The following is a 27955-nucleotide window of genomic DNA, read 5'->3' as shown; positions in this document are numbered from 1 at the left end:
GATGTTCACCGCGGGGAGGTGAGAGTAGGAGTTGATAGACAGAGGTGGGTTTTGAGAAAAACCTGTGGACGCTTGTGTCCTCTTGAATGCACATGTCTACCATTTGAACATCACTTCGCTTTCACTCGAAATTAAATCTAAATTGAAAATGCCGGGAAAAATTAAATTCGAGGTGACATAATTATCATTTTTTTACGTTTGATGAAAGCTTATATCGACATGACTTAGGACCTTCCCAATAATCAAAAGATTACTTAAATATTTACCATACCAATGGCCATTTTAAGGTTAAGAGCTAACGCCTGTTTAGATTTAATTATTAGGAACTCAACTATAAACAAAAGGTTCAATAAAACTCCACAGTTTGAACTGTCATTTTGACAGCACACACAAAAATTATATTTGTCAGGTCAAAAAAGTTAAGATTTGTTGTGTGTCTCGATTGTTGGTGACAATATTTAATCAAAAAAAAAATAAAAATGGAAAAATATCAAATCTTTTAAGATGTCTATGTCTTCAATAATTTAATCTTCCATATCTATTCTAAAACTTAATTTTGTTCAAATAAATATTTGTGTTTCGTTTAATTTTACACATATTACTTATCTCACTGTCTTTTTCACAGCGTGTGTAGTAAATAATGAAGTAGAAGTGTAATTAGTGAAAGATGTTCTTATTATTAACTCTCTGTTTAGCGATTTGTTATTGGTAAGGCCATTCGAATTTTTGTTGAAATAAATTGAATTTGGAATACTGCAAAACAAGTAAAAGTCCAACTACACCCACTTTTTAAAACCATGCTTAAGAAATCTCCTGGGACATATTTATTATTACCGTTATTAAAAAGTATAAACCTACATTTTATGTGTACATGCTGGATAAATATTTAATCCTGGAGTCACATCGGCTATGGTAATTTTTGATAAATGACAGTTAAAAAATAGACGAATTTAAACTATGTATGAAGGTGATTTCAAATTGATAGCGGAAAAGCTGTCACAAAAAAAATATGATTGTCATTTTCCAACAAATTTGATGTTTCTGTATCAATCAAGGGAGCTACCAGGCGCTTACCTTTTTACTTAAAAAAAAAACATTCGTGTGAATGTCAAAGCTTACGACAGTTTGGATATTTTATAGCAATTACTTAAACAATTCACTATGGCAAAAATAAATTTGGACAAATATAATTGGAAGCTGTTCAACAGAATTGAATTGAGTTGAATAATTTTACAGAGAGGGAAAGCACGGTGGCATTCAAATTGATTGTCAAAAATGTGAATCACACAATATCTTAGCTGATTCCGAACTCTATTGTCCCATAAAAAGTTAAAAACCAGGTAGCAACTTTTTTGAACTTTTATTTAAAAATGTTATTTGATAGATGATATCATGAACTTTAAAAAATATATTCTTAGTAAAATAATACGTTTACCCAATGTAAATGAATGATTATCCAAATATGTCGTTTTCAATTTATTAGACCAATTATATTTTAGAAATTACAAACTTTTAAATGTCTCGGTAGCACTTATTTTTAAAAAAATTGATCCTGAATATCTTTTACACTTAACTTACATATTATGTTTTATTTAAATTCAAAATAATCCATTGCCAATTTTTGACAGAAACTCGACGTGTAGAATACACAAGTTATAATTTTACAAAAACGTTTCCAAAACTGTGTTTATTTACCTTCTTATAGTTTTTCATATGCACTTTAAAAGTCAAATTTGTATTTTATTGAAAATATCCCAATAATTATAAGAACATTTCAAATAACACTTTCCACTAATAAAATCCTCACAACTGATTTTCTTTTTTTTTCGAATTATTAAAAAACAAACTCTACAACACACCGAGACCAAAAAACTTTCGATCCGCAACGGTAAATCTCCCATCTAACATTAAAGTCCCTGTTGCACTTATTCCTGGCTGTATGCTCACGGATTAGCCAAAGGAATTTCAAAAATGCCTCAACCCGACCACAAAAATAAAAAATAGCAAACAAATTACAAGAAAAAAAAGAAACCAAATTAAAAAAAGAAAACAGAGAATCTTTTCGAGAACAGAAAATGCCAGCACCTCTGCGCTCTGCCACTGCTTTAACAGCAACAGCCTAGCAGAAGGCATCATCAGGCGGCTTCTGTTGTCCTCCACACCACCCAACTACCTACGCAACTATTTATTTTAATTTTTGCAGTCAAAAACGATTTAAAAAAAAAAACAACTAAAAATTAAATAAAACTTAAAAACTAAAATCTACACACAAAAAGGGCAAACACTTCAAATGTCGCGCTTTCTTGTTGGTCCTATTTGTTGTTGACGCCGGGCCGCTCGTCCGGCAGCCGATTCAAATCAATTTGAAATGCTTTCCACTTTTGTAGCTCCTCTCAGCGCTCTGCACTGCTCTGCTCTGCTGTGCTGTGTTTTTCGCATCCTCATGGTACTGAAAATTGAATAGCTGATGTATTTGGTGTATGGAGGTATTTTTGTGCGTCTGACGCGCCGATGTTGGTTTTATTTCTTTTCAATTGAACGTACTTGATATGGTGCACTTTCCAATCGAGAGGTTCAGGAAGACTCTTATAAAGAACGTGGAGTTTTATAGAACATTAGAGTTGATTATTTAAAAACACATATTGAAGAAATGAGAATTCTTGAAACTGTTGGAAAGCTACCCTACAGTAAAAGTGAAGTTTCATTCTCAAATCTGACATTTTGCCAAAATTAAATTTGAACACCTTTACACAACACATCACTCAAAAAATGATTTCATCATTCAGAGTTATCAAATGTCATAACAGTCAAGTTGAAATCTGTCAAAATAACCAAAAAACTTTTTGTTAAGCAATGTAAGCATATTGCACTTATTTCTTATAGATGACTCATTTTGACGTTTTATCATTTTATCCCGCTGGGACTCTATTTCTTACAAGAACTAAAAATATCTCCCTGACTTTGTTATCTCTTTTTTACCATCAAGTTGAAAGAAGATAGAACAATAAAGTGAATACCGTCTTGGAAGAAATGAAATACTCTGAAATGTCAACAAATCCTGTCCCACTATACTCCAATGTGAACACAGTCTTGAAAGACATGAAATGTGAAAATATACAAGCCTACAATTCTTCATTAGCCGTTAAACCATCAAGTGAAAAGGAGATAAAACGGAGAAATGTAAAAATGAACTACTCCAAAAGATTCCAATGTGAATACCGTCTTGGAAGAAATGAAATACTCTGAAATGTCAAAAGATCCTGTCCCACTATAACCATATAGTTCAAATTGAGTCCAACACCACCTGAGACGAAATTAAATGCCAAAATAAGTCTTGTTCCACTATGTCAATGGTTGAACTTTGAACGTTACGTTATGGCTGAATCACAAACACGCTTCAGCTTCGGCTTCGTCTGCGTTACGGTGGACCTGCTTCGAGGTTGCTTTGAATAACATTTCTATTTTTTCATCCCTCCGTTTGGAGTCACATTATGTAATATTACGTTCTTTCCTTACGATTGTCAAACGAAACGTGAGATCGAAACTCCATTGTGATAGCATGCATTGAATTCCTATGGCTGAACTCGTAAACGTTAGGTGAAGCCGTAGCTGAAGCGTGTTTGTGATTCAGCCATTATTGTTTCAAGTCTTTGACAAATAAACGGTAACAATGAAGAATTGTTTGTACTAATCAAAAATCATAACAGAACACAAATCAATCTTTCCCTAAACAGACATTTTTCAAATATTTGTACTCAATTGGAAAAAGTTGGAGTTTAAAAGAGAGAGTTTTTACAATGTAAGCAAAATACACAAAAATTATAACAAAACAATTCAAACATGAGATTGTACTTTGTACATTTGTATTATGCAATCATTCATCGCTATAGAACCTAGAGTAGTAAGTTCAGTAACGGATGCGGACGTAAAGATTTAGCAGACATTAACCCCTATCAACGCTCTCTTTTTCTTTTTGTATGTCTTTTGAAATGTTAAAGATTAATGAATTTGGTTTCATTTAGGATGACTCTGTATACAATTCAGAGATGGATTATTTTGTAAAAACTAAAGAATGAGGTGGACCGCAAGAAACATAGACACACATTGCTTTACAATCCCTTCAATCTGACACTACTAGTACCATACCCAGCCGCCACCGCGCCACTGGCGCATTAAAATGTTGCAGATCTAGCAGATCCGCGATCATCATCACATCGTGGTGCGAATTTGCCGCAATTAATTTGCCAAATAAGATCTGACATGCTCTTGTTTAGATTTCGAGTAAATTTTATTTAAAGCCTTTCGCATTACGCGTCGCACGTCCATCATCATCATTACTTGGCTGTACTATAGCGTATAGCTGGTTGCTGCTCCTGCTATAGTGCTGAGTTTAAAGAGTGGTTTGGCTGGGCAATAGAAAACAAAAACAAAACAAAAAAAACGAAGGCAGCTTCAATTGGGGACTCAGGAATTTCCCGGAATGAGATCGGGATGCGAAAGCGAATGGACTCGTTCGCGTCGTCGGGCATATGTGGTGCGCGAAAATGTAATCCAAGCTAAGGGCATTGTACACTCAGAAACAGAAAGTGCAGTCGTACACTAAAATTATAGTACATCATAGTTGTACTTGTACCAATGTACATTTATAGTTTTATTTTGTTTTGTTTATTTTACGCACTTCATTATGGCGGATGTTTGGCTTCCGGTGGGAGTTGGGGTGAGTTTATATGAAAAGAAGTGTGTACTGCGTTTTGATGAATGGTTATTGAATTGGTTTTGTTGTGTTTTGTTTAGTTTATTCAGGTGTTTAGGGGAATGGCACTAATGTTTGTTTTTGCTAAAGAATTTACTAAGAAAACTAAGAAGAATGTTTAATGGAAGCCAGAGTGTTATATAGAGCCTCTATTTAACGGTGTGGTCAAGGAGAATAATGATTTACCATCTGACGTTTATATGACGTTTGGCAGTCGTGGTGTGTATACCGCTTCGATATGAGTGGTAAGATGGAAAGTGTTTTTGTCTGTAATCGAATTTCAACAAAAAAGTAATTTAATAAGATTAAAAGGAAACTAAGTAAATTAGAGCATTAGTGTTACACTGGATATTTAGTACTTAGATTTGGTATTTTATTAAACTGTCAAACGCAATTCGGATTCAAGCTTCATTCCATATTTTACTCTTGATACTGCCATTTTAAACTTAACAAAATACTTATACGCCCTGGTGAACTAAGAGGATATAATAATAATTGAATTATGCATAGATTAAAAAAATAAAAGCAAGGTAATAGTGACCCAAAATGCAAATGGAATATTTTGTTACATTGATAAGATATTACAGAAAAATATAATGCAGTCAAAAGACAATAAAACAAAAAAATATTTCGTGAAAACAGGGCTTAATGTACGTTCTCTTCTTTAAGGCTGTGTTCACTTGTGGCACTTTTGATGCGACATAGTTTGACGTTTATATGCAAGAAATATGCTGTAAGTTGTTCTCTACAGGGAGTTAGACGCATCAGTAATATATTCAGCTCTACATTTCTTATCAACTTTTTAAATGACTCCATATAAAATGTTTTAAGCGGGTAAATTAAAATTAATTTAACATTCCTCAGCAAGATCTTGCGACTCTCGATACCAACTGCTTTGATCTTGTGTGGCTTTTATGGCCACTTTTCTCACGACCCGTGAATTATTGATTTTAAAAACGTTAAGCAAGAAGTCCGCTTGCAACTTCAATGTTTTTAAAAACAAAAGAGAGAGACCCGTTTCCAGCATCATTACGCTGTTTTGCATATTTTTCGGCAAATGAAATATTCTTTTTATAAAGTGCGTTAGGAGTTTTTCAACCGAATTGTACTTTTTACATTCCCATACCTGAGATCCATATAAAAGTATGCTCTCAACTACTGCTTCAAATACTTGAAACTTGCTACTATGTGATATGCACTTATTCATGAAGCATTGTTTCCAGGTCATATTAATAGCAGTTTTTGCCTTAACCAATTTCTCCTTCAAGTGTTTATCCATATTTAAATTATTTGTAACAGTAATGCCAAAGTATTTGTATTCTCGCACACATTCAATATTTTCTCGCATAGCTCCATTTTTTATTTGATGCATTACGTCCACCACCACTTTTAACAACCATAACCTTGGATTTATATATGTTTACTATTAAATTCTATAGCTGCCAATACTGGTAAACCCTGTTAATCATGAGCTGCAGAGTTCGCAGTGATTGCGCAAACATGACTATATCATCTGCGAACAAAAGTGCCTTAATCCGCATCCCTGCGAAATCCATACTCCACCCGGTATGTAGTCTAAAAGGTCATCAATGAATAATGCAAACAAGGTAGGGCTTAATGTACAACCTTGCCTCACTCCTGATGAGGTTTCAAACTAGTCTGAGAGTTCTTCACCTGTTATTACAGCCGCCTTTGTTCCGCTATATAGTTGCTATAGAACGCGACCAAACTTCAATGATATCCCAAGACTATACAGCTTATAGAATACTGCACCTCTATCGATTGTATCTAAGGCTTCTTTAAAATCGATAAAAAAAATACATACAACTTTTTCCTTTTTCCTGAATATAAAAACATTATCTATTGCTGAATATTCTGGTCTAAATCCAGCCTGGAACTCCCTCAGCAAGTTTCGGGTCTCAAACCAACAATGCTTATGCATCATCTCTGTAAATATCTTGTAAGATGCATTAAAAAAGAAAATCCCTCTTTAGTTAGCTGCATCAAATAACGATCCTTTTTTGTGGATTGGAAATATAATATGGCTGAATCACAAACACGCTTTAGCTTCGGCTTTACCTGATGTTTACAAGTACAAGTTCAGCCATAGGAATTCAATGCATGCTATCACATGGAGCTTCGATCTCACGTTTCGTTTGACAATCGTAAGGAAAGAACGTAATGTGACTCCAAACGGAAGGTCTAGATCAATTATCTTAAGATTTTCTTTGTCTGACAGCTCAACAACTTTTAAAAAAATGTCAACAAACAAAATATTTGCTCTTTGGAGGGTTGAAATAATAGAAATGTCATTCAAAGCAACCTCGAAGCAGGCCCACCGTAACGCAGACGAAGCCGAAACTGAAGCGTGTTTGTGATTCAGCCAATAGCATCGTGAAATTCATCTGGCGACAATTCTCTCTCCAAAACTGTATTAAAAAGGTTTATAAGATGTTCTTTGAGCATGACAGTCCCATATTTAAAAAATTCCACTGGAATACTATTCGATCCGGCTGCTTTTCCATCTTCAAGCGTCTTCAACGTTTCTTTCAACTTGCTAAATGTAAATGCAAAGTCCAAAGAGTCGACTACGAATTCAGGTGCTGCGAATTGCCACTTTGTCGGCGTTATTACTGGATTTAAAAGATCCTTGAAATGAGAAAGCATAACATTTGATAACAGTTTTGTGGGGATAGTAAAACGTTTTCGAAAACGAACAGAAAATATATTTGCAAACGTGTTTGTTAATAAAAGTAGGTGGGGCATCAATATTGAAAAATTTGCCCCTTCAGCTGTTAAAGAGCAGCTTTGGGGTTAGGTTTATATCATAAATACATTGGCTGCGTTCAACCTCTGACAGATAGGGTATGCGGATACCTTTTTGTTATTATTTTACGTGTAAAATAACAGCTGATCAAAAACAGCTGAGATGTCAATAAAAAGGCATCCAAAGTTACCCAAGAATTTCTGGGTATGTAGATATCTGACAGAACAGCTTGTTCAACAATTTTAGAAGGTAATCGTCTTCGTTTCTATTAGGATAGTTTTCTGTAAAACGTAAATCTTTTAAAACCGGAGATTTTGCAAGTAAATTATTAATAGTATAGAATTCCAATAATTGAGCAAAGAGGAAATTTAACATAGATTACAGATTAAGGTTATCTCTTATTTATTAAATAGAAACAATTTCACGAGATTGAACACCGCCATTGTTTGGTTCAGTTATCAATGGGCTATTTATATCCAAATTATGATTGAACTGTCAAATTGTGATTGAACTGTCAAACAATTGCCCAATATGAAAAGCCTGGATCGCGTCAACTTGGGAACATGCTTATGACCGCTTTTGAATTTAAATTCATAATCATTTTCTGCTTTATCAAGAAGGAGAATATTTTTTTTGACATCTACTATTCTCCTAGATTCTATAATATAAAATTGTCGCATTCAGTTCTCAAATGTTTAACTGCTTCACACTAAAAAACAATATCTTGTTTGTTACTAAAATGCATAATTTCTGTTGTGCACGCACAGATTCTGATGCAGATTCCATATAAAAATTTATCCCATATTATCTTGCATCTTCATAAATTATTATTAAATGCCACTTAATGTTAATTATAAGTTTATATTTCTAAAATTAGCAAATCGCATTTCTTCGATGAAAATTAGATATTTTTTCTTTCCTTCATACTATAACCAATCACTCATCTCATTAGCATCATCTGCATCACCCGACTTGGACGATCGACCGAACGACGCGACGGACTATCATCGCGTGGTCCTTTTGTATAGGAAATATTTATTATTTTGAATATTGAAGAAGCTGAAGCTATTTTATCTTCTTTCTGGTGTGTGGTGTAGCGTGGATGGCACGAAGTGGCGGCTGGCGGCGCGTCGCTCGCAGCAAGGCACACACACACCTCAGGCAATTGACTCCTGAGCAAGAAACACAGAATGCGTTCAAACACGCATTCGTGTAAATTATAATCGCAGGATGATTCAGATTTGGATTTTAGGGCGGATACGGATTGTAGACTCTCTTCTATGTATTCACACGATGACGTTTCAAGTAGCCACTAGGCATCGCGATCGTCGCCAGCGACACTACCAACTGATGTGGCTGTCGGCGGCGGTGGTGGCGGGCGGATCGCGACCACATCTTTATTTAGTGTCGCAAACAGAATGCAACATTTCCAATTGCAGTTCTTTCAGGCAAATACTTTCTATTTTGATACCACTGTGAGTGAGAGCGCTGCCATCGCATCGCCATCTAGCGAGGGTTATAAATAAAAGCACAAGTTTTTTGCCTTAACCTTTATTTATTGGGGTATGCCAGAGCAGAACAGAACCCGCCAAAGGGAGGCACGTAAGGAGATGGACGCACGTATCGCTATGTGAGGCAAAGGCGACCAAAAATGATGATGGAATGAGCGAGGTGGATGTCCGCGCGTTTAGAATCATAAAGTGAATGGCTGTCCTCAATGAGAACCCGATGATCATGTTGATGATGATCATGATGATGAAGAAAGATGACGATGAAGTGCATTCGCACCTTGACGACGGAGGCGCAGGTGGAGGGACAGTATAAGTTATAGTGAGATTGGGCCCAAAACACTGTATGTCGCGCCGGTGTGTTTACATATGCAAGCCGCTGGGTGTCGCCCCTTTGGTATGCAGTGCAATATTAAAATAGAAAAGTTTAGCGAATGGAATTCAGAGCACTCATCGTCATTTCGGTTTTTGGTTATGGTGGACTGGCTATACGGTTCTGGTGAGTGGTGACTATGACTAGGTACCCACTTGAGAGCTTTGTCTTTTTGGGGTTTTGGTAATGTTTAGGTTGTTCTTTAAATTTGTTATTCTTGTTTTTGATTCTTTAATTTTAATACGACAAGAAGAGCAAATATACATACCTTTACATATATGATCTATTTTGGTGGCGAAAGAATCTCTATTTTTAGGTCCGTGCTAAGGAATTTATCGTGTAATTTGTTTAATTTTGTACTCTTCGGGGTTTGTCATTGGCTGAAGAGGATTTTGTTTTCATGAGTGTTGACTTCAAGAGCTGTAACTGTAAAACAAAAATGTTTCTCAAAGATTATGCGTTAGACTCTGATACGTTACGTGCATACGAATATAATGTAAAGTGAGGTGTTTTTTTGTTTTTAAAATTTTGGCAAACAGATGAAATAGTTTGTGAGGAATTTGCAAACTAACAGCGAGGTCATTGATCGCTCTCCTACTAGGCTCAAGCGAGGGCCGGGTCATGTCATCGGGTTGAAATAACTTGGCATGGGTTTTTTTATTGGTGAAACATTCCTTGAGAGTCATTGCATGTCAGTGACAGTTGGTCGAACTGTAATTGAAGTAAGGAATTTGGATTGTAAAAGATTATTGTATTGTGACTTCTTGAGAGTCTGTTTTAAATTTGCTTAAGTTACTTGAATCCATTAAAGCCCAACTATAATAGACTAAACCGAAAGAAAGCTTATGTCAAAATCGAACAAAAGTTATCGTCAAAACAAAAAGTAACCATAAAGGATTTAAGTAACTTAAGCAAATGTTGGGTTGAAAAGCGTTTCAAATTTGACATTTGCTTAAGCTCGAGCCATTTAAATGGCTCTTGCGTAATTGCGCGATAGTTAGTTAAATTTAACGAAACTGAGCAGAACGTCTATTATGGTTAGTGACATATAAGGCTGCGTATTGTTTCGTTCCCTTAAGCTCGGTTAAGTCTATTATAGTTAGGCCTTGAGGCTGCGTATTGGTTTGTTCCCTTAAGCTGGCTTAAGCTCGGTTAAGTCTATTATTGTTAGGCCTTTATGGTTACTTTTTGTTTTGACGATAACTTCTGATAAATTTAAGTTCGGTTCTGACACTAGCTTACTTTCAGTTAAGTCTATTATAGTTGGGCCATAAGACTTTACGAGAAAGCTTTCTATGTTCCTATCCCTCTCAAGCCATTCAGTCGATCTGTCCTTATGTATGAACAATTACCAATGTTAGTAACTATCATGAGTAAAAGTACCTTTGGTGAGTTCTCAAGATTTACATAAATTTCCTTTTCCATTTCTTGTCCAATTCCAGCAACTTATATATAATTGTCCGTCAAGGGTATGTACTGCATACTCGATAAAAAATCTTCAATATCAACAACTTTCTCGATAAAAAATGCCTTTAACTTAATTACTTCCATTGTAATTCGGAAAACACAAAAATTCTAGACTTGGTATATGGATTTTATTTTGACCCCTAGATTTTGAAATTCTAGATTTTTGTTTTTCTAGTTGTTTTTATTTCTATTTCCCAATTATTAATTGTATTTGGAGCTCTTGGTAGTAAAATTCCCTCGGAATTTTTTCCTTTGATAGTTTGACACCCTTCGTTTTGGACTTCTTCTTTTAAGCTCAAATTGTACACAATGAAACGAGAGCTAAGACCCCAAGAGACCAAGTCACCGATTTAAATACAATTTAAGAGATATTTTCGACATTTTTGGACCATAGCTCCCATTGTGAAAGTTAAAAAGCTTTTAATTCATTAAGCATTATGCATTGTTTTAATCTGTTATAGAATTTAAAATGGATTTCAAATAAAGCAAGAATACTTAAATGAAAGAACAATTTTAAATATCCCAACGAAATAAGTAGTTTTGTAGTTACTGCCTTTTATAATTGCTTAGATGGCTCATCAAGAGTAGTAATCATTTGTTGCCGTTTCGGTTTTGACTTGACCGAAACTTTTTTCAGACGCAGCAATTCATCTTCCTATGACACTCGAATATTTCTGTGGAAGGTTCTTCTACTTGCGCAGTAGGTTTAAATTGGGAGCAACCTGCCACAGAAACGTACGTGGCCATTCACCACAATAAGTTCCAACCACGGCCTCTTGAGTCTTAATTTGCAGGTTCATACGACATACATAAGGGGGCATAGGTTAGGCAAGTTTCTAGTATCTCATTGGCCAGCTGAAAAGAATGACCTTCCAATTAATACAACTTTAATGGAAAGTTGACTGGAAAGTTAGCCAAGAAAAATTTCCCTTACTGTTAAGTCAAGTCTACTTCTATCAAAATGACAGTTGATCATGTGTTTTTATTCAACTGAAAGCTGAACTTTATTACACTATGATTTATATATTTTCTTCAAAATTCCATTTAATGTTTTGTGAAAAAGGATTACTTGTCAAACTGGAAAAGAAATAAGTAATATTTCTTTACAATACAAAATACAAATATTAATGGACTTGTAGCTTGCTTTAGGAGTGTTTTGTAGACAATAATGTTGTTGGTAGTTTTTGTACTATGAACTTTAAAAAGAGGTCCTCAAAGTAAAGTTCTGAATTTGTTGTTGAGTAAAGTTGACTGCAAATGAAGCCCCTTATGTTGACTGAACCTGCCCAATGTCTTTTTTAATTTAAGTTTTTGTTTCCGTTCAATTTTTCCAACGAGGCCTTATTGACAACGGCATAACGCAAATTGTCGAAAACATAATAAAACCTTTTCTTAGTGCAATTATATAAACAATTCCTAAATAACCTTAGATTTAAATAAGATATAGTCCCCAATTTCTACAGGAGCTGTACACATGCAAGAGATGACAACAGAAATCACTAGCATATGCAAAAAATAAGAACTGCAAATTAACAGAACAAAAGTTATGCTTATGACAAACCACATCAGAGAAGATATTGAACAGTTGAATACGTGGAAGAATATACATATACTTAGGATAAATAAAATCGTTTAAGGACCAGGGAAGAAATTAAGAGACGCATCACAAACAGCTGGAAACAATTCTGGAGAGTTCTCCAACAGATCTTAGGACTAGACTAAAGTACATATAAAAACACAAATATATCTTTTTGGCTCCGCCATTCTACCGGTCCTCACATATTTATTACAAACCCTGGGGTCTGATTATGAGGTTCGCGGTGAATCGTTTTGCTAGCGAGTTTGCCATTTTTCAATAAATGGTTTAAATTTCGCCTTCTTCGTTTTGAATTCGACCAATTATCGAACTCGAAGGCGAAATGTCATTATGTTTGTTGGCGAGTTGAAATCCGACAACTTTTTTTGCGAATTGAAAGACGGAATAAAATATAAAATTTCACAAATTCAATCAAAACAAAACAAAATTTTTGGAAAGCTGTCAAATCACTGGAATATAGGAAGAAGAAGTCACACCAAAAGTGTCAAATCACTGGAATCTGGGAAGAACTATTTTCGCTTCGCCCCAAATTCGTTAATAAGGAAATACGACTCGAGTCGAATTTGAAAAGTCGAATCCACTGCAAACCTCATAATCAGGGCCCCGAGCTTAACTACAAAATCACTTGAAATCCACTACATTAACCGATTAATTGACGTAATAGAAAGAACGAAAAGACTTAAATGGAGTTTAAAAGAAAACATTTCAAGACTTCAGAATCAAAAATGGAAAAAGATAACAACAAAATCTAAACCGTAAAGTTTCCATTTCCATTATAAAATTCGAAAGGGAATTGCTCATTTTATAAGGGACATCCGGCCCGGAGTGTACACCAATGAATTTTTTGTGGGACGGGTGCCAAACTTATGTAGAGCCTAGTTTAGCCATGACCTGGTCAAGTTGCACTTCCAGGACTTTTTTCTTTAATTCTAACTTCTCGCGCATTAATTTTTCCACGGCGAGATTGTGCCGACGGTTCTCTTCATACATTTTTTTTGTGTGTCATCAGCCTTTTGTATATATCTATTCATTCGGTGAAGTTCGTCCTTAATATCATCCAGTTTGGAGGACAATTCTGCAAAAAAACTTCCTGTACTTCATTTTGCTTATGAAGAATTTTAACTGGAGTGTCTTTGTTTGCTCTATTGCTAGAAGGTACAGACAGCTTCTCTTGGTCTTCAATTATTGCGCCTGGTTCCAAATTTTCTTCAAGGCAAGAAGCCATAGACACGTCTTATGATGTAGAAGCCGCCACCGTTTCAGATTCCTCTACTTGGATTATGCCAAATACCCTGGCACTTATGCCTTCAACGGACTGCTTAAGTGAAGTGATCCTGACAATAGCTTCCTCGAACTCGGTTAGGGCTACAAGATTGTTGTCATTGAATCCCGAATGTTTCGTTTTTGCTTTATTTTACACCAGTTTCTTTTTTGTTTTGGATTTAAAATCAGCCCAAACCTTGAAACCAAACATTTGTTACTATACACCTTTTTTGTTAAAATTTAATTTATAGACCTTTTTCCAAGTCGCTCCGTCTTTAGAAGGAGGTCCGTAGCTATTCAGCTTCTCCGCAGCATCTCTCCAAAAGCGATCGATGTCAACCCGGTTTGTTGAAAATCCCTTGGCTATCTCAGGATTTTCTTCCATCAATTTGATGAGAATCTCCTTCTGCTCCCGGTTGGTCCAATTGGAATGCGATTGCGAACTTAATTTAGAAAAAAAAACACATAATTCATAAAAGATTTTTATTTTATCTATTTTTCAACACAAATATCAAAGCTTACATGTTTTGAGGATCTATTCGCCAGAAAAAATTGAACGCTAATGAAATGACATTTGTTTCGAATGATTAGAAAGTCAAACTTTGCTTAAGTTTCGAATTAAAATGAACTTTCGAATCGTTAGAAAGTGAAAATACGTATCATACGAATTCGAATACCTTTCGAACGAAAGAGAATGTCAAAATAAGGCTGAATGCTTTTTTCTTTTTCGCTATTACTGGACTTTCTTCCTTACAGGAGCTCCTAAGTAATTTTTTGCTATCTTTGTCATTAAAAAGTTTTGTAGCTATAATTAACTGATGAGGAACCTGTAACACCTTACTAGTGTCTACACCACGGTATACGGAAGTTTACATCTATGAATGTTTCAGAGAATAGATACATAGCTTTTACTATAAATGTACCATGTTAAGCACAATCCTATATTGCAATCGTATTCCCTGAAACATAAATATGTGTTAAAAGATGGTATTCCATGGCATGGATAGGATACCATAATGTGAATGTTACAGGATACATTTATTATGGTCATCCATTTATTTTTCATAATTTGACAATAGATTCTAGTTCCGTTTGCTAACAGATTTCGTTTTCGAAGTTTTATAACCGAATTTTATAAAAGGTCGAACATCTAAATACCAAATAAAGGTCCCATTATGAGTAGCGAAGCGAGCTTAAAAATATGCGAATTCGATAACTTTGTATTATGATATGAGTATAGATTCGCTTAAATTAAATGCGCTTCGAATGTCAAGACATTATCGAACTTGGTTTTCGATAAATTATCATTGGGCAGGTTCATACAAAATAAGGGACTTCATTTGCAGTGACCTACATTCTTTGAACGTACAATTTGACTAAGGCAGCAAGTTAGTTTTTCAAGTGTCACAAATTGCATTCGGTTGAATTAAAAAACATGATCAATTGTCATTGTGACATAAGACTTGAATTGATAGGTTGGGAGATTTTTCTCTACTAACTATCCAGTCAACTTTCTAATAAGTTTGCCTTAATTTTAAGGCAACTTGTCTGCCCATAAGCGAATGTTTGCCAATTTAACGGCTCAAAACCTTAAATTCTTTCGAATCAAAATATTCAGTGATAACCCAGCGAATTCAGAATTTTCAAAGATACATTATGTATATGCAAATCAATTTGCTAGGCTGGGCTGGGGCATAGGAGTATTCGGTTCATCAAAAAGAAACCAACAAATTATTGTCAGAGTTTTGCAGAAGAACTGAACATTCTTGGACCTCCTCCGTTTCCTTAAGGAAAAGATTGGCATAATATTTGTTGTTAAAATTTTGTAGCTTCCATTAAAGACGTTTTTATTTGAAAACAGGTAGGTTTGGTTGGACTACAAGTTAAACAAGTTAAAACTCAAACAAAAATTGCTCAAAACATTTACTGGTGGAGAACCAGGTGTCTTTTTCTCCTTTTGAGCAAGCTCTAGACAGATTTCATAGCCCGAGCCTTTCTTTTCTGATACAAATCTTTTATTTGCTTATAACAAAAAATTCAAAGAAGGATAACAGATGTGGCAGAATAGGTCTAAACATATTAATTCATGTACCTTTTTGATCAAACCTTTTAAGAGCTTATTTTAGTAAAATTATTATAATTGAAACTATCTTCTTTGCATTTTTTAATTCTTTATTTTTTTTTTAATAAATTTATATCCCACATATTTGAATGCTTGTTTTGTCCCCTTTTTTTATAATCAAAAATGTTTCAATTTTGTATTCAGTTATTCTTTTTCTTTTTTTTAGTTTTTGAGAAAATCAAAAAAGACATAATTACATTAATTTTGCTTACATTTTGTTTTATATAATTTATATAACACACGAGACAAAATACTCACTTTTTGATCAAAACAATTTCCAGATGAGTGTTGAGGTTAATTAACATTAATGTTTTTTTTTGTTTTTGTTTTAAATAAAATATAATATTTGTAAAATAATGATATATAATTAATAATATAATAAATTTAATATATATATATATTTATATTTTTGTTTTCTTGTATAATAGTGCAATTCTCTTTAAAAAAAAAATAACTTAATTGGTCATGCGTTAAAACACAAGCTATTGTTAAAAATGTGTAAATTGGTTTTGCATTTTATTTCTTTTCATGTATTGAAGAATCCCACTATTGTTAAATAATAATTGCTAATTTATTTTATTCTATTGTATTTTGTTTTTGTTTAAGTTTGTTTATATAGAAAGTCTATTTATGATCAGAGCATTGAGACTACAAAAGTAAATTTATTATTCTTTTACTTTTATTGCTTTTGGTGCTTCTGGCGTGGTATTATTTATGGGAGGCAGGGAGGGGTACCATTTATCTATTTTTTTTTTGTTTTGTTTTGTTTATTTTCTTAGTGCGGACATGATTCGGAAGGACTAATGTTTTTACTGAGGAACCGCAATAAAATAATTTGATTATTTAGATATAATTAAAAAGAAAAAATCTATAAGAAACAAAATTAAAAAAGAAAAATAATTAAAAGAAGAAATTATTATTAAATAAAAAGCACAATGACGAATTCGATTTGTTCGAAGTGCTCGCCGGGAAGATTTCACAGGTACTTTCGGTAGTTGCGCAGATCGCCGTGATCGTCGGCGGCAATATCTCCTACCGCTGCCGCAGCTGTTTCAAACGATGGCGGCTCTGTACCTATTCCGGGGCTGGGAGGATCTAAAAGACGGCTTGTAGCGTCTTTGGGCGTCTTGCGTCGACCTCGGCCACCACGACTGCCACTTGCACCCGCTCCAGTTCCACTCGATCGACTCTTTCGACTTGTTTCTGTTGGGGTTCCCAGGGATTTTTTACCCGGTCGTCGCTTTCTTCGTTTTTTATTACCGTAACGTGGGTCATAGTCGTATTCGTCGTCAGCTGGAGACTTTGGCTCTTCCAGTGAATCGATTTCATTGATATCCATATCATCGTAGAACCATTCTTTAGGTAGTTCTTCTTTGAGATGTTGCTGGCTGTCTTTGCTATCGGATGTATCACCAGCTCCACCAAGTGATGATGATTCTTCCAGCAATGCTCCATTGAATTCCGGTTCGGTTGGAATCGTTGGAGGTAGAGGAATACTAACTGCTGCCGCTGCGGCAGCTGCTGCAACTCCTGCTGCAGGAATCACTAAGCTAACTGACTCTTCCTTACGCAGTGCTTGAAAGGGTCGATCGGGAAATCTATAATGAGAAAATATGATTTTATTATTTCAAAAAAAAAATGTTAAAGATCGATTTGTAAGCAAATTTAAGTTATGGATTATTAAATAAATAAAACAATCTCTTTTTATGTTAATAAATTATTCGGTCTAGGACATTAGTTAAGAATATTGAAAGAAAGAAGTTAAGGACTTTTAATTCTATAAGCAAAAACATGTTGCACTGAATAGATTGTCTCTTTTTTAGAGAAAAATAAAAGCACATCTTGAAGAAAAGATGTTTCAACTCTTGGATTCGATTCTTACCATCGTTGAATTCTAAACAATTGAAGAGAATGAATAACCAAAGACACAATGACCGAATTCATTGCAGATTCTTTGGAGGAACATTTTTGTTTAATAGAGAAATTATTTTGGGTTAAAGAAACACACAGATCAATCCTATTTTTGTTTCTGAGTTTTTTAATATGATTTTCTTGTTCTTTCTTTAATACTTAGTTAGAAGTTTTATATTATGAATTTACAGTTGTGTTCATAAAAATAGCAGTGTTCTCAAAATAAAACAAAAAGGCCTTCAATATCAACGTTATAATATATTTCATTAAACTTTAAATAACAAACTTGATAATAACAGAAAATAAGTACTATCGATTTTTTACCTTTAGCTTTGTCACAGTAAAAACCGGTTTTTAAATATATGGCTGTTCATAAAAATAGCAGTGACAAAGATTTAGATTTAGATTTATTTATTATTATATTTGTTGCTTGTCACTTAGTTCTCTCAAGTTTCGCGGAAATCTATTCCAAAGGCGTATAGCTGAGATAAAGAATTGTTTCTCGGATGTAAGGCAGGTGAAATGTGGTAAAATTAAACAAGCAGATCTGTTGGATGTCGAAAGCCGGATTTTATCAAAAATATATGACGGCTGCATAGTTTTTAGAATTGATAATAACAAACACATGGTACGAAACATCATATAATTAAAAAATGAGATGCCTAATAAATTTTTTTCTAATCTCCTCTGATTGTAAATATAGCGCAGAGCACTATTGAATACTACTTGAAGTTTTCTTTTGCTTTCAGTATCACAGTTATAAAATATTTCACAACCATACACGAGAACTGGTATAACCAAAGTCTTAACGAGAACTAATCTTGGCTTTGGTGGTGTAAACTTTTGAGCTGTCCATAAAGTTCGAAGAACCCCATATGTTTTCCCCACAACTTCATTAATATGGTCATTCCATGTCAAAGTTCGGTTGAATACCAACCCTAAGTTTTTTGACTTATCCACGAATTCAATTTTTGAAGAACCAAGCATGATTGAGGGAAAATAAGACAGATCTAGCTTCTTTTTCGATATAGCAAGGCATTTTCATTTCTTCGGATTGAGCGAGAGACCATTGTTTACCGACCACCTCATAATTCTTTGGAGATCATCGTTCAAATCATTGAAACAGTTTTCTATGAGCCCAAGAGGGCAGCTTTTATAGATTTGAATATCATCAGCATAAAAATGTTTCGATGAATTCAAGATTGTATGTTGTATGTCATTTATGTACATAGAAAATAACAGAGGGCCCAAAATCGATCCTTGTGGAACACCCCGTAGCACAGGACACAAATTTGATAAGGCAGTCTCTAAGAAGACAGCTTGTTTTCTATCACTAAGATACGATAAAAACAATTTTACAGCAGAAGAAGACATATTGAAACGGTGGCTCATCTTATCTTAGACAAGAAAAGTAACCTGGACTTCATCTAGTTGGGCTCTTATGTCTTCAACTACTTTCAAAATTGCTGTGTTACAGCTATGTTTGGCACGAAAACCAGACTGAACTGAGACGAGAAGATCATTACGTACGAGATAATCATTAACTTGCTTATGCATAATCCGTTCGCAGATTTTGGACAAATAGGGAAGAATTGAAATCGGCCTAAATTTCTCACCCGATGAGTTTTTAGGTATTGGAATAATTTTTGCATTTTTTCACTGACAAGGAAAATCACAGGTCAAGAAGATTGTATTGATAATGTGAGTTAAATACGGAAGAAAAAATGAAGTATAGCTTTCATAAAAACCGGGTGTATTTCATCCATACAAACTGCATTAAAGTTAATGGATAAAAAGCTTTTCACCACATTCGTACTTTCTATTCTTTCAAAGAAAAACTGTGTTTCAGGGGTGTCTATTAAACGGGACTCTATTACCATAGGTGATATTAGTATCTGGAATCGATAAGAAATTTAAGTTTAGTGCATTTACATCTATATCACTTTTGCACTTCAATTTCTGCTTGCCTACTCCTAATTCCCGAAGATTATTCCACATCTTTCGCCCATCTACATTAGTTTTAAGCTTATTAGAATAGAACTTTGTTTTAGCTATTTTTATCTCACGAACAACTTCTTTTCGTTTATTTTTGTAAGCTTGAAGGTACTCATCTATGCGGTAGCGCTTCCATCGCTGGCAAGCATGATCTCTTTGCATTATTAACAAAAGTACTGGATCTATTACATAAGAAGTCAGAAAAACTGTAATAAGTTACGTGAAATTATACAAATAATGTTAGCTTACAATTAGTACTTTGTTGCATAACCATTGTTTTTTATAATGCTTAGCATCTACGTGGCATCGAGTCAACTAAAACCTGACACCTCTCGACTGGTATTGCGTTCCACGAATCACGCACTGCTTCCTACAATTCTTTCAAATTTTTGGGTTTTGCTTCATGAACTGCGTTCTTAACATCCCCCCACAAATTTGGGATGGGGTTAAGGTCGGGGGATTAAACAGGCCACTCCATAACGGATAACTTCTTCTGCGCAAACCATGATTTTTCCGTTTTTGACGTATGCTTTGGGTCATAGTTTTGTTGGTTCACCCAAACCAACGGCATTTCCTCTTCAGCAAAGGGTAACATAACCTCCTCGAGAATTTTCACATACTCGGTCGGTTACATCCCTTATACCCCGATGGGATAAATAATGAAAAGCAAGCCCATATCATAATTTTTCCTTCACCATGCTACACTGTTTTTATAGTGTATCGAGGATCGTTTGCTGCATTTTAGGGTCTTGTCACATATTCCCGACGACCCTTAGACCGAAAACGGACGATTTTGCTTTCATCGCAAAACAGAACATTCCTCCATTTCTGTTTTGACTAATCTTTTTGTGCTTTAACAAACTCCATTCTCTTTGCCACATGCCTTTTCGTCAAGAATGGTACCTTGCGTGGACTTTGGGTTGGTAACTTCGCTGATAAAAGACGTCTTCGTATTGTGACAGCTCTAACATGGACAATGGACAGTTGAAGTCCATTTCTTATTTTCCTAGAGCTTATGGAAGGGTTCTGTTTTGCTAACTGAACAATTTTTCTGTCAGTTCTTTCAGTAGTCATCCTTTTGGGACCTAGAGTTTTTGGTTTATTTTGCCATTTTAAGGCGTTACTGACCATTTTTGCTGAGCAGCCTAGGATGTCTTGAATATTTTGGTAGGTTTTTCCCTCCAAATGCAGTTTTTGAATTCTTCGATGCAGTGTCTTGACCGTCCCATTGTTTATTTTTGAGCTAATATTTATTAATATTTTATATTCTAGTTACAAATACTCAAAACTTTAAATAGTGAAATATTTACTTACCGAAAAATAAAAAAAATTGAATTTTTAACCTTTTTAATTATAAAATCAAGAGCGCTGCTATTTTTATGAACACAACAACTGTGAGTACAAATATTGTATTTTTTCTAAAATTGTGTGTACATTTTAAAGCGAGGAGTTGAAGGAAGGTGTCGGAGCAAATTGGTTTTGAATTCCTGAATATTGCAATGACTAGGAAAGACAGACAGTGTGGAAAGGCATCATTCCACATTCGGGTAGTACGGCTAAAGAACAAATCTCTGTATAGGGTATACTGATGAGCATTCATAGAAGCGCGAGTATTACGGTTGAACTGTTTAGGGGGAGGAATGCAACTGGCTATTTCACTAGAGCATAAGCCTTTAAAATAACGGTAAAAAAGGGTAAGACAAGAAACATTTCGACGACGTTTAAGCGACGTAAATTATCTTTTGATGATCTTATCACCAATCAATCTAAATGCTCTACGTTCAATACTTTCCAAGAGGCTTAAGTAAGTTGCAGGAGCACCAGCCAAGATATGAAAGTTATACCCAAGCTTTGGACGTATGTAAGTCTTGTAGATAACAGCCAGATGAGAAGGGGTGAAATATTTCTTGCATCACCTAGGAAACCCAAACACCTTGCGACATTCCACAAGAGGTGGTTGGTGACACACATATCGAGAATATCGAGGTGTTTAGATTCATTGATGCAAGTGCATGGATAATGGCAATGGGGGTATATCTCGCTTTAACGATACAAAACTGCGTTTTTTTTTAATCCCCATTGAACAATGCTGTTTAGGTCGGAATTTAATAAGCTTATCATATTTTGTCGTTGCAGTTCCACATCCGAAGAAAAGGGATGTGAGTCTGAAAACGAATATGAAAAGCTAAGAGTACTATCTGCAGCTAAACAATGTATTGGATTAGATGTTGCAGACCGGAGATCATTAATTAAAATGAGAAAGAGTTTTGGAGATAGAACAGAGCCCTGGGGCACACCAGCATTTATTTATTGGAAAGGTAATTTCTAACCTAACGAAGAAGGGATTCATGAATACCAAATGCACGAATTTCCGATAAGTGAACTTGATGCCAAACTCTATCAAATGCCTTTGAAATGTCAAGTGAAATAATCTCTCTTGTTAGACTGTTCGGTGAGATGAACCATGAGATCACCAGTGGACCTATTATTTCCAAAGCCGTACTGACGATCATTAAGAAGCTTTCGATGTTCAAGATATTTCTTGAGTTGATAATAAATCAGCGTGTCCATGACCTTGGAAAGAAGGGACGAAAGTGCATTCGGTCGGTAATTAGAGGGTGAGGAAGATTCGGTTTTTTTTGGGGATGGGCAGTAAAAACATAATATTTTTTTCAATTGTTTTGACACCAATCAGATAACACTTTTAAGTCATCTTGAAATTTAAGAAAATCCGATGAAATTTGTAAGGCATCATAAATAAGACAAGAAGTGGTTTTTAATAGAAAAATGAACAAATGCAGTTTTCCATCCTCTTGGAACGAGACCTGAAGAGTAGGACAGATGAAAAAGCTTATGCAGTGATTTTGCCAGCGTTGAAGAACACCTCTTCAGAACAATAGCTGGGATACCATCCGGATCAGCGGATTTATATGTGTTTACATCTCTAAGGACTCTTGCCACAGTACGAGTGCGAAAAAAGATTGGTCCCATAGAATCACTAACTAGCTGAAGTACAGGCGGAGTCATAACACTCACTGGCAGCGCTTTCTCCAAAGGGCTAACAAAGGGAGTGTCATTGACAAGAATCGATAAAGATTAAGAATTCCTCATATTTTTTTACAAATGACCAAAAATTTGTACTGCCTTTGGAACATTGCAGTATTTTTTGCCGTAATTTTTGGTCATGTAAAGATTTAGTCCGTCGAATATGGGCGTTGCAGGACTTCCTGGCTTGTTTGAACTTTTTCCGGCTTTCCTCAGTACGGTTGGCTTTATAGCAACGGAAACTTACCTCTTTGGCCCTAATAACCTCTTTACAGCTCGCATCAAACCATGCGTTTTCCTTGGGTCTGATATTTTTAACCCTGTTCGGTATAAAAGTTCTCATTCCCAGGAGAATTAAAATGTTATCACATTAGCGCTGGCGTCAACGACACTATCGAGGAAACATAGTGACCAGTTAAAGATCCTTAAGTAATTATTGAGACCGTCCCAGTTGGCTTTCTTTTATTGCGAAACGGTTCTCTTAGGAGCTCTTTCCTTAGCAGTAGTAAATGATTTGCTTATTTAAGACCTGGTAGGCAACATCATTCCTAATGTATATGGCGAGGCCATGATGGGAAAAGAATAAAGGTACCAAGCTATACCCATGAATACAAAATTCAGCAGCATCGGAATCCTCACCTACTTGTGTTTCACTTAGTACCAAAACAGCTGGCCTGTATGGAACAGTATGGCGATATGCCAAAAAAAAATGTGCATTAGTCATTAAACTAAACCATAAGCTTATGTGCTACTTCTTAAAAGTAATATCAAATTACTTTTCTTTCCAGACAGACATAAACATCTATCGAATGCACAGTTTGTACAGTAAGCATTATATTGTATTTAAAGAGTCGATGAAATACACAAATGGAGTTTCAATGTATGATCACTATTAGTTAGGCTGTCATCAAAGACAGATAATATTATTGTATTAAAATTTCATTCGAATATTTTAAATAGTTTTTTTTTTAAGAATAAAAAAAATTCACGATTACACTTATAAACAATCCAATTTGAAAACTTTTAAATTCTTAACAATCACGAGTATTTGAGAAATAATTTTGAAGATTACAAACATCGTCGTTTGCATAAATGATGCAATTGGATTATTTTACCATAGACAATAATTCGTATTTTTAATGAAATTAAAAGAAGAGGACCTAAATGACTACCCTGCAGTATACCACAATTAACTTCAAACTTGTTTGATTCACAACCATTGAAAAGTGCAGAATATAATGTATCCAATAAGTAATATGGCTTCACAACTCCATGTCTATCTTCCTATAATATTAAAACTTACAAGCAATCTTCTAAATTAGCGTTTATACTTTGTACACATTTTTATTGGGTCATGGCAAAATATGAACAAGTCAACAACTTTAGTTATCTCTGAATTAAATACACTATCGAACTTATCGCAAATCTAGAAAAAAAACTTAGCAAAATTTACCTGTACATTTTACTCAAGTACTGTCGACGGCTCTTGCGCCACCTCGCCGCTGGATACGTGTATATCTGTCCCTGCCGGAAGCCGGGCATTCGTTGCCTTTTGTCCATAAACAAATTGGAATGATTTTGTGCGACGCCCGTTTGCGGATCAAGAAATGGCAGCCGCAGTCTCCGTTCGATGCATAATCTAGTATTGAAGTTAGCACTAACTTCTATCGTTTCCCTGTATGTGGAGTCCTTGAGGAAGTTCTCAATCTTCTCCAAATTAGGTGGATTAGATATTTGTATATCCAATGCGGACGACATTCTATTCTATTTGTTTTTGCAAACTTATTTTTTTAATATTACAGTTCCCTTATCTTAAAATTACTATTTTGCAATTGTTTATATAAAAATTCTTTTTTTTTCACTTCATCTCATTGGAATTTTTGTGTTTCTGTTCTCTTTATATTTATTTGAGAATGCAGACCTATTCAATTGGGAAAGATCGAAAAAGGTGATTAGAGCAGAGACTGCTTCGACTTCGACGTTTGCTGGTGTCTATAGAGTTGCTGTTTATGCTGTGGATGATGATAGCAAATAGCAATAGCACCACCGCAAAACACCACCGCCATAAACTCTTCTCCGGCAATTACCAACCCAATTCGGATGGATTTACTTTTCACCAATTTTTAATAATTTATTATCACGGCAACGACGATGACCAAGACGACGATGGTGAATAGCAAACTTAATTTAAATGGGATTAATTTATTTGAGAGTGATTTGGAGTTGAATTTATTTGTTTGTTTTTATTTGTAAGACATTTTCTTATGAGACAATATTCATTTTAGTACAAAAGAAAATAAACCGAAAGGTGGATTAAAAAATATTTTTCTTTTCGTTTTGATGATGAAGAAAATTGACAGATTTTCATTTGACAAGTGCAATTAAATATGGCGGCTTATGTTTGTTCTAGGGATATTTTGGTTTCTAATATTTATGACGTATCGAGAATTTCCCTTTTCATTTTCTACTTGAAGAGTGGAGAGTTGGTGGAGATTGACAGTGAGGCAGTTATTTTTGAATTTTTATTAAATTTTGAGAGACATTATAATTTATTATTTTTAAATGCCTTTAATGACATATTTAAAAAACTATCTAAAAAATATCAATGTTGAAAAATAAAAATTTGAGTAAAAGAAATTAACCGCTGTCATTTTGACACAAAAACACCTGACTTGACATTGGACATTTTCAGACGACATAAGTGACTTGAAAGTAAAGCAGGTTTATCTGATTGGCCAGCTGCCGAAAAATTGCCTTCCAATGTAGACAACTTGACTGTAAAGTTAACCAAGAAAATTCTCCCTAACTATCAAGTCAAGTCTACTTCAGCCAAAATGACAGTTGATCATATTTTTTCATTGAACTGAAAGGTTACCTTAATTACTTTATGATTTATTTGTTTTCTGCACAAATTCATTTAAAATGGTTTTTTGGTAATTTGGAAAAAAATTAGTAATATTTCTTTACAATACGAGATACAAATCGTATTGTATAGCTTGTCTGAGGAGTGTTTTGTAAACAATAATACTTTTGGTAGTTTGTGTACTATGAACTGAAGGTAGAGGTTTTTGTGAAGTAAGGGTCTAAATTTTAAAATTTAAGACACTTGAGAGTCTAACTAGTTGCCTTGTTGCCTTGGTCAAAATGCACGTTCAAAAATAATGAAGTTAACTGCAATTGAAGTCCCGTATGTTGTCTGAACCTGCCCCTTGATTGTGTTCAATCTCAGATAGATAAGGTATCCTGATGCTTTTTTGTTAGTGTTATGTATACCAGCTGATTCAAAACAGTTGGAGTGTCAAAAAAGGAAATCAATGCTATAGAAGAATTTCTGGAATATGTTGGTATCTATTGTTGAATTTAGGGTACCAGAAAATTGTTATAAAATTTGTATGTTTTTTGGTAAAAACACGAAAGTTTTTTTAATTTTTTGCCAGCTTTTTCAATTATGTATCCAACTCGTTTATAAGGTATTGATATTGAATGCAGCCATTAAGGACGATTTTTTGAATAATCTTCCATTAGTCAGCTAGAATTAAATATTTTGTCTTTACATTGAAGTCCTTAATTTCCTGCGAATTGTCTCTATGATTTATTTCATCATTGTGACGAGATATAGCAAGTGGTGGTAATTATTAAAAGAGAAAGTGGCACGTCAAAGTGTCATCACATAAATGCCAATTACTTCAAATCTCAAATTAGAAGATATAAGTTTTAACTAAAGACAGAAAAAAGGAAAGTGCAGAACTAAAAAATAAGTTATTTGATAAGTAGTTTTGAAAAGCAGCAAACATTAAGTTTGTAGCATATGCATCCTGTCCAACATGTCTGCAGGAAAATGGTAAACATTAAACAGAAAGAAGCGGTATTAGTCACCCACCATATTTTTGCTTTTAGTTCCTAAAAACCACTTATCTGGCAAGAACGTCATAATCATTTATTTTCTTATAAGAAGTATTAAAAAATACAATTTTTCCTGGGAACCACAGGCTTGCCAGACTGTGCCGTAAGGTTTGCGCTATAGAATTTTAATACTTCAAACGCTCTCTCGTTGATTTATATCTTAAAAACTAGGATAAATTCATATTTGTCAATTGTTTATTTTAAGTGATCTTTCTTACGTGAACGCAAAGTTTAAAGTCAAAATTAATTAATTTGCTATTTAAGTTTATGCAAATCTGGCAAGCCTATTGGGAACTGCTTTTCTAAATTATTTGAAAAGAATTTATTTCGAGGGTGATTCACGATAGCCAAGTCCATCATTTGTTTTTTTTTTTTAACTGTATTATAACAAACATTTGGTCATGATAAATAATAAATCTAGAAAAGGCTAATTGGATTTTTCAAAAAAAAAAAAAAAAAAATTGTTTGATTTATTTATCATTTGCCTATAGAGTTTGCGACATTTTGTTTGGTACTAATTCATGGGGTTTTCCATTGGTAAAATAAAGATTTTTTTTTGATTTTAGCAGACCGTTTTGTTCTATTGGGCAACATAAATTGATTTTATTTTTGATCTAAATGCGATTTGTTCATATAAATCTTTCGAGAGAGTTAATGCTTCTATTTGCATGGAAACCACTACAATAATAAATAATGATTACTCAAATATTGTACAAGTTATGATAGAGTTAATTTTTTCTTCTGGTGCACATAAAAAGTGTCATAACTTAATAAATAAAAATGACAGCTGAATAAAAACAAAATATGTCATAAGAATATATCCCTGGATCTGCCATATTTTGATTTTGGTCGGTGGTCAGAATTTAAAAAAAATCAAAACATTATTAAGTGAAAGTTAAAATATGCTTGAATAGATTTGACAGCTGATACGAGAATAATGTATTTTCACTAATCTGTCAACAATCATGGCCAAATCTTTTTTATTTGGACAATGAGCAAGAGTACGATAACTCAGGCGACAAGATATTATAACGGATTTGTATAGAACAGTTAAAAACGGTAGGGGCAATTTTAAAAAAATATTATTTAAAATGAAAAAAAATATCGGTAACACTCATAATTAAGTATGATGCATTTTTTTAAAGCCAACATTCTGTTCTATTAGCCAGTTTTTAATTAAATCAAAACTATTTGTAGTTTTTGAAAAAAAATTAAACTCAAAAATTTATTAAAAATGGTAAAAAAATGTTT

General features: G+C 34.2%; 2 protein-coding genes across 2 annotated transcripts in view; both read right to left on the bottom strand.

Annotated features, from left to right (window-relative positions):
- LOC129947615 (death-associated protein kinase related) overlaps positions 1 to 2050 on the bottom strand; it is a 136065-nt gene extending 134015 nt beyond the window's left edge. The window contains exon 1 of the mRNA XM_056058244.1: positions 1696 to 2050. The gene's annotated coding sequence lies outside the window, so the exon portion shown is untranslated. The remainder of the gene's footprint in view (positions 1 to 1695) is intronic.
- Positions 2051 to 16597: 14547 nt separating this feature from the next.
- LOC129947165 (zinc finger protein ubi-d4 A) lies at positions 16598 to 25171 on the bottom strand. Its single transcript, XM_056057613.1, has 2 exons — positions 24255 to 25171; positions 16598 to 17448 (listed from the first exon to the last, which is right to left on the bottom strand). Exons 1-2 carry the CDS (start codon positions 24557 to 24559, stop codon positions 16827 to 16829), a joined length of 927 nt encoding a protein of 308 aa, XP_055913588.1. The 5' UTR covers positions 24560 to 25171; the 3' UTR covers positions 16598 to 16826.
- Between the last annotated feature and the right edge of the window lie 2784 nt (positions 25172 to 27955).

The sequence above is a fragment of the Eupeodes corollae genome, chromosome 2 (genome assembly GCF_945859685.1).
Source record: "Eupeodes corollae chromosome 2, idEupCoro1.1, whole genome shotgun sequence".
Taxonomy (NCBI): domain Eukaryota; kingdom Metazoa; phylum Arthropoda; class Insecta; order Diptera; family Syrphidae; genus Eupeodes; species Eupeodes corollae.
The sequence above is the reverse complement of the archived record's forward strand: the minus strand, read 5'-3'. Positions and strand labels throughout refer to the sequence as shown.

Bases quoted from the DNA above. Each gene is read 5' to 3' on its own strand.
- LOC129947165 (XM_056057613.1), bottom strand. From the start codon at position 24,559: ATGTCGTCCGCATTGGATATACAAATATCTAATCCACCTAATTTGGAG. The intron at 17,449-24,254 runs GTAAATTTTGCT...TTCTCATTATAG, and splicing joins TACTTGAGTAAAATGTACAG to ATTTCCCGATCGACCCTTTC.